The sequence below is a fragment of the Primulina tabacum genome, chromosome 8 (assembly GCF_025594145.1).
Source record: "Primulina tabacum isolate GXHZ01 chromosome 8, ASM2559414v2, whole genome shotgun sequence".
Taxonomy (NCBI): domain Eukaryota; kingdom Viridiplantae; phylum Streptophyta; class Magnoliopsida; order Lamiales; family Gesneriaceae; genus Primulina; species Primulina tabacum.
Genome location: NC_134557.1, coordinates 38,475,634 through 38,483,626, shown reverse-complemented (window position 1 = coordinate 38,483,626; position 7,993 = coordinate 38,475,634). Strand labels below are relative to the sequence as shown.

The 7,993-nt window shown below is 38.5% G+C and overlaps 1 protein-coding gene across 1 annotated transcript; it reads left to right on the top strand.

The window, feature by feature from the left end:
* Positions 1–935: 935 nt before the first annotated feature.
* Positions 936–6,268, top strand: LOC142554754 (uncharacterized). Its single transcript, XM_075665431.1, is given in 10 exon segments — positions 936–1,399; positions 1,401–2,192; positions 2,313–2,573; positions 2,575–2,725; positions 3,192–3,715; positions 3,806–4,234; positions 4,468–4,490; positions 5,083–5,450; positions 5,504–5,649; positions 6,254–6,268. Coding segments are annotated over 10 exon segments (3,132 nt in total). The 5' UTR covers positions 936–976.
* The last annotated feature ends 1,725 nt before the right edge of the window (positions 6,269–7,993 follow it).

Here is a 7,993-nt window from a genome sequence, read left to right as displayed (position 1 = left end):
TTTGGACGAAATTTTACACACAATTCAGATTATCATTGATATTTTATCAAAGTTTAGAGTTTTTCTCTCAAGCTTTTCAAAGCTTTTGCTTTGTGTTCATTCAAAAATCAAACTTATCAAGATTCGTTCTTGTGGCGTTTGTCGATTGATATCATACGGATTGTCAGGGGCAAGTTTCTTGAAGGTTCGTCTGTTTCTCAATTGTTTAATCCGTGAATATTTATTGCTAAGTTTTTATAATTTAGAGGTGAATATCACACATTCAAACTTGATTCAAAAGATCGGGACAACAACGATTCTTTGTTCGTTATTGAATTGAGGGCGCGATTCGATTTTAATCGTGTTTGCTATTCGTTCGTACAAAGTTTCATATCATTTGGTATCAGAGCTTAGGTTCATTGAATTCTAGTAAGTTTATCTTGTTCTTAAATCTTCAGATCTGTGTTATTTCTTCGTCTTTTATCGATCTGTTTTTGTTCTACCATTCTTCATCAGTTTCTGAAATTTTGGTGATATTTTTTTGTTGGGATTTTCGAGTTTTTACTCAGCCTTAGAGTGAGTGAGTAAAAAAAAAAAAGAGTACCAAAAATCCGAAAATTCACCATCATTTCTTTTTGACATTTTGTTCTATTCCTTTTTGTGAGTCATAAAAAAGTGTCTCACACAGTCAAAAAAAATATTTATCTTCAAATTACTTGTCTACGCAGTCCAAGTGAGTCGATCACATTTGTTCACAAGTTTAAACTTGATTGTTTGATAAATTCAAATACAAAGCTTGAGCACCTTGAGAGGACTCTCGAACTTGAGTGGCATTACTTGAGTGTGAGTGAATTTTTTCTTTGGAGTGATCGGTGAGTATTTGTTGTGAGCAAAAAAAAAATAAGAGAGGAGAGACGAGTGAACTTTCTTTGGAGTGACCGTGAGCATTTGGGTTTTTTCTACTAATGTCTTCTTGCAGGTACAAATTTGAAATTAAATGGAGAGGGAGGTAGGAGATAGTTCGAATTCGGGGTTGTCCAAGGTCCAAATGGATGCGTTGTTTGGGCATTTTAGTAGGATGATGACGACCCAAATGGAGTCGTTACATGAAAGGTTGGATAAGCTTGAGGTTGGTGTTAGTGGGAGTAAATCTAAACCTAAGGATTTGGGTAGAGATGATGAGGAATGTGATTTGGGGGGAGACGAGGAGAGTCAAAATGAGAATTGGGGTAGGATTGGAAGAGGTAGAGGATTTGGTAGAGGAAGAAGAGAAGTCTTACGGGGTAGATATGATGGGAATAGGGAGGATGGTAATATGGGTAGTATTAAGATGAAAATTCCTTCGTTCCATGGGAAATCTGATCCGGAGGCATATTTAGAGTGGGAAAAGAGGTTAGAGTTTGTGTTCGAATGTCACCACTACTCCTGAACAAAAGAAGGTTAGGTTGGCGGTGGTTGAATTTCTAGACTACGCTCTCATTTGGTTGGATCAATTAGTGACCACTAGAAGGAGGTATAATGAGGGACCCATTGAGTCTTGGGATGAGATGAAGAGAGTGATGAGAAAAAGGTTTGTGCCCAATCACTATTATAGGGAGATGTTCAAGAGGTTACAAACTTTAAGGCAAGGGTTGAAGAGTGTTGAGGACTACTATAAGGAGATGGAAGTAGTCATGATTAGGGCCAATGTTGAGGAAGATAGTGAGGCGACCATGGCTCGTTTTCTTTGTGGTTTGAACAGGGAAATTCACGATCAAGTGGAGCTTCGGCACTACTTGGATCTAGACGAAATGGTGCAAATGGCCATAAAAGTGGAGCAACAACTCAAAAGACGTGGAGTTGTCCGCACCAATCAAACTGGAGGCTCATCATCTTCTTGGCGGTCAAATGTGGTGAAACATGAGGAGAATAAGTTGGTGACCAAGCCCAAGATTGAGACCAAACAAAAGGCGCCTAAACAAGGAGTGCAAGGTAAATCTGAAACTCCTTCTAATCGATCTAGGGATGTTAGATGTTTTAGGTGCCAAGGGTTAGGTCATATTTCTAGTGAATGTCCTAACAAAAGAGTGATGATCTTGAATGACTATGGTGAATATGGGTCGCATAGTGATGGTGAGGATGAGGATGATATGCCTGCATTAGAGGATCCTGACGAGGGTTTTGAGGCGGTTGTAGGAGAAGCACTAGTGACTAGGCGTATCATGAGTGCCCAAGTCAAGGAGGAGGAGACTAACCAAAGAGAGAACTTGTTCCATACTAGGTGCTTTGTGAATCAAAGGGTTTGCAATTTAATCATAGATGGGGGGAGTTGTACTAATGTGGCTAGTAGTGAGATGGTCGAGAAATTAAGTCTACCTACATTGAAGCATCCTCAACCATATAGGCTTCAATGGTTGAATGATTGTGCGGAGGTGAAGGTGAACAAACAAGTGTTAGTGACTTTTTATATTCGGAAGTATGTGGATGAGGTCTTGTGTGATGTGGTGCCCATGCATGCTTGTCATATCTTGTTGGGTAGGCCGTGGCAATATGATAGACGAGTGACACATGATGGGTACAAGAATAGGTATTCATTTATGTTGAAGAATGATTCCTATTGTTTTACTTCCTTTGTCCCCAAAGCAAGTGTTGGAGGACCAATTGAAAAAAAAGAAGAGAGATGAGGCCGAAAAAAAGAGTGAATTAAAAAGTGAGATGGCCTTTGAAAATAAAAATGAAATTGCTGGAAAAAAGAGTGACAAAAAAGGTGAGATAGCCATACAAAAGAAAAAAGAGAGGAAAGAAAATGAGAGGAAATAGGCCAAAAAGAAATCATATATGACCCAAAAAGGTGAGTTGAAACAATGTCTGCACACACATGAACCACTTGTGTTAATTGTTTATAAGGAGATCCTCCTCAACACAAGTGATATAGCCGGATCTCTTCCGAGCATTGTTGTTTCACTCTTGCAGGAATTTGAAGATGTATTCCCGGAGGAGCTACCTCAAGGGCTACCACCATTGAGGGGGATTGAGCACCAAATTGATTTGGTACCCGGAAGTGCATTGCCAAATCGCCCAGCCTATAGGAGCAATCCGGAGGAGACCAAGGAGCTTCAACGGCAGGTAAGTGAGTTGTTAGATAGGGGTTTTGTGCGTGAGTCCATGTCTCCTTGTGCTGTACCTATTTTACTAGTTGCCTAAGAAAGATGGCTCATGGCGTATGTGTGTAGATTGTAGGGCAATCAATAACATAACCATTAAGTATAGGCATCCCATACCTAGACTAGATGATATGTTGGATGAGTTGCATGGTGCTTGTATTTTTACCAAGATTGACTTGAAAAGTGGTTATCACCAAATTAGGATGAGAGAAAGAGATGAGTGGAAGACTGCTTTTAAAACCAAATACGGGTTATACGAGTGGATGGTAATGCCTTTTGGCTTAACTAACGCTCCTAGCACCTTTATGAGGTTAATGAACCATGTTTTGCGTGCACACATAGGAAAATTTGTTGTGGTCTACTTTGATGATATCCTAGTGTATAGCAAAAATTTGGAAGAGCATGTTAATCACTTAAGACTTGTGCTAATCACACTAAGGGCTGAAAATTTGTATGCTAACTTAAAGAAATGTGATTTTTGTACAAGCAAACTTGTCTTTCTTGGTTTTGTGGTAAGTTCACAGGGTATACAAGTTGATGAAGACAAGGTAAGTGCTATTCGTGATTGGCCAACGCCTACTACTGTTGGTCAAGTTCGAAGTTTTCATGGTCTTGCAAGCTTCTATAGGAGGTTTGTAAAGGATTTTAGCACACTGGCAGCACCAATGACGGCGGTGATCAAGAAAAATGTTCCATTCCAGTGGGGCGAGGAGCAAGAGAAGTCTTTCAATCTTATTAAGCAAAAGTTAATTAATGCTCCTTTACTTGTTTTACCTGACTTTGCTAATACTTTTGAGATTGAATGTGATGTTTCAGGTGTAGGTATTGGTGGAGTGTTGATGCAAGGAGAGCGGCCGGTGGCATATTTTAGTGAAAAGCTTAATGGAGCAGCGCTTAACTATCCAACATATGACAAAGAGCTCTATGCACTTGTGAGGACTCTAGAGATGTGGCAACACTACTTGAGGCCTAAGGAGTTTGTGATCCACACGGATCATGAGTCTCTAAAGCACCTTAAGGGCCAACAGAAGTTGAACAAGCGGCATGGCAAGTGGGTGGCATTCATTGAAACATTCCCCTACATCATCAAATACAAACAAGGTAAGGAAAATGTAGTGGCCGACGCACTATCACGGAGGTACGTACTAATCTCTACCTTGGAGTCAAAAATTTTGGGTTTGAACATGTAAAAGAGTTATATGTGTTAGATGATGATTTTAAGAGTGAATTTGAAACTTGTATGCATGGTCCACATGACAAATTTTACTTGCATCATGGGTTCTTGTTTAAAGAAGATAAATTATGCATTTCCAAGTCATCAATTCGTGAATTACTTGTTAGGGAGGCACATGGGGATGGTTTAATGGGGCACTTTCGGGTGGCTAAAACTTTAGGCGCATTGCATGAGCATTTTTATTGGCCACATATGAAACGTGATGTTGAGCGTGTGTGTGATAAGTGCATAACTTGTAAGCAAGCTAAGTCTAGAACACAACCTCATGGATGGTATACACCACTTCCTGTTCCTAGTGAGCCTTGGATTGACATTTCTATGGACTTTATTTTGGGGTTGCCTAGGACTAAGAAGGGGGGGGGGGATTCTATTTTTGTTGTTGTGGATAGATTCTCTAAGATGGCACATTTCATTGCTTGTCATAAAACGGATGATGCTTCTAACATTGCGGACTTGTTCTTTAGAGAAGTCGTTAGGTTACATGGCATGCCTAGGACTTTTGTGTCTGACCGTGATGTTAAGTTTTTGAGTTACTTTTGGAAAACTTTGTGGGCTAAACTTGGCACAAAATTGTTGTTTTCTACTTACATGTCATCTTCAAACGGATGGACAAACTGAAGTTGTTAATAGAACGTTAGGAACATTTTTGCGTGCTATTCTTAAAAAGAACTTAAAGAATTGGGAGAATTGTTTGCCATTTGTTGAGTTTGCTTACAATCGATGCGTGCATTCTACTACCAATTATTCGCCGTTTGAAATTGTTTATGGTTTTAATCCTTTGACTCCGTTGGATTTGATGTCCTTACCTGTGAGTGAAAGGTTAAACATGGATGGAAAGAAGAAGGCTGAATTTGTTAGGAGTTTGCATGAAAAGGTCAAGGCCAACATTGAGAGGAGAAATGAGCAATATGCCCGGCAAGCCAACAAAAGGAAGAAGAAGGTGACATTTGAGAAGGGCGATTGGGTGTGGCTACACCTGAGGAAGGAAAGGTTCCCTGAGAAGAGACGCTCAAAGCTATTACCAAGAGGCGATGGACCATTCCAAGTTCTTGAGAAGATTAATGACAACGCCTACAGACTCGATCACCAGGTGAGTATAACGTGAGTTCTACTTTTAATGTTAGTGATTTGTCGTTGTTTGATGTAGGTGACGAGCAAGATTTGAGGACAAATCCTTTTCAAGAAGGGGAGGATGATACGAACACGGGTGGTCAAGCTCTAAGGAAGGCATGGGATCCTTTGCAGTTGCCGGAGGGACCAGTCACGAGAGGACGCCTAAAAAAGTTCAAGGAGGCACTACAGGGAGTCATGAGCAAGCATGAAGGGGTCGTGATGCATGGGAGTACGTCGGGAGGCCAAAGGAATATCATTCAAGCATTGTTGGAGACGGCCGAGACTCCACGGACCTGTACACGGGGTCCGTGCCCTTTACAGCCGAGCATGAAGAATTCCAGTGTCTACACGGACCTGAGCACGGACCAGTACACGGGGTCCGTGTCCTATGACATTTGCGAAGGCCGTGTGTACACGGACCCGTACACGGAGGTGGACACGGGGTCCGTGCCCCTTGTTTCCAGCTGAAGATGATTTTCCCGAGAGTACACGGACCCGTACACGGAGGTCTACACGGGGTCCGTGTCTGAGACGGCTGCGCGAGAATATTTTCCTTTCTAGAGTTTTAATTATTTTGGAGACTAGATTTTAGATATCTTTTTGACATATAAATATGTTTTGGACGAAATTTTACACACAATTCAGATTATCATTGATATTTTATCAAAGTTTAGAGTTTTTCTCTCAAGCTTTTCAAAGCTTTTGCTTTGTGTTCATTCAAAAATCAAACTTATCAAGATTCGTTCTTGTGGCGTTTGTCGATTGATATCATACGGATTGTCAGGGGCAAGTTCCTTGAAGGATCGTCTGTTTCTCAATTGTTTAATCCGTGAATATTTATTGCTAAGTTTTTATAATTTAGAGGTGAATATCACACATTCAAACTTGATTCAAAAGATCGGGACAACAACGATTCTTTGTTCGTTATTGAATTGAGGGCGCGATTCGATTTTAATCGTGTTTGCAATTCGTTCGTACAAAGTTTCATATCACGTATGATTACTCATTTGTATGATTGAAAATCTCTATGTCCTAACTATGAAACACGTTACACAACATCGCAGATGCTAGTCTCAAGCTCAAAATGCATTTATCCTTGTTTTTAGGCGACTGAATCGACTAGGAACAAATTTAGAATATACAGTATTTAAAAATGAGTTTCAAGATCGAGTTACGATTCATTTGTATTAAAGCTTAATCAAGGATTTTATCTATGATGATTGCATGTGTATAAAGTAAAATGAAACCATGAAATGTAAATTATATATTAAAATAAAGACTGTTAATTACAATTGAGTCGAAAAATTCCTTAGTCAGTCGTTGGCTTACAGAACATTTACTCTAAAATAATTCGGATTGATATGAACCCAATTATTTTTTCGAATCAAATAATGTGTCCAACCCGATCCGATTGAACTAGAAAACCATCAACCAAACCTGATTTTAAAGCGTGGCAAGATTCCATGTCAATATTTGTAAAGTAGGACAAAAAATAACAGCCGAATCGAATTGGCATCAGTTCGGGCCAATTAATATGAAGTACGGACAGTAGTCGTAGAGTGTCAGCTGTGGACCTGAAAGAAAGACACTTATTGGGCCTTGATACCCAAATCTGTACTTTTGTCCAATTCAATATTTCAGAGATGGCAAAAAAAATAAATAGGCAAGTTATTATTATTTTATTTTTTTGTTAAAAAAGAAACTGTATTTTTTTAAATTGCCATTTTGTTGAATTTATAGTGATTTAATAAATTTAAACATTTTCAATCGACATCGACGTGTTATGTTTGCATTATTTCCTAAAAAAGTAATATGTCGGATTAGAGTCCATACTATTATTTTTAGTTTGCTTCTATATACTTGATAAAAATTTATGCTGATATGATACAAAATTTATGAAACTTAAGATGAAAGCTGAAGATTTTTTTATTTTATTTTTTTAACCTCGGAACCTGCGGTAGTAGTATGTAAATCGAGCTGATTAAGTAAACTACATTGGAAAAATTCTGTGTGACATGCTCAAAGTTGAGATGACAGATACAGTGAGGGATTGACCCTAACCTCTTGGCAGAGGTCACCATACACAACCATTGAAGCTATACTTTGAGGGCGAAACTGAAGATTTTTTTAAACTTAGCGATGGAGTGTCTTTTTCTCCGAGATGAATTTAATCGGATGCCGTGAATATGAGTCGTGTCAATCCCGCACCGTTACACCTAATGTTAGTGGCTATGATCTATCCTATATTTTGAGAATCCAATGGCTCCTATGTACTGTCATGGTATGGAATGATAAAAGGGAAAATACTTTGAAATTCTATTGATTAGAACATAACATAACTATTTTTAGTTTATATTATTGTAAAACTTTAGTCAAATTCGAGATGAAAAGTTATATCGTCATGAACCTTGTGTATTTTAATAATAACTTCAATATAAACATCTTTTAATATGTTCTAAAAATAAATTAAAATTTATTAATTTAATAAATGACAACAAAATTTAATTTTAGAAGAAAAAAATTA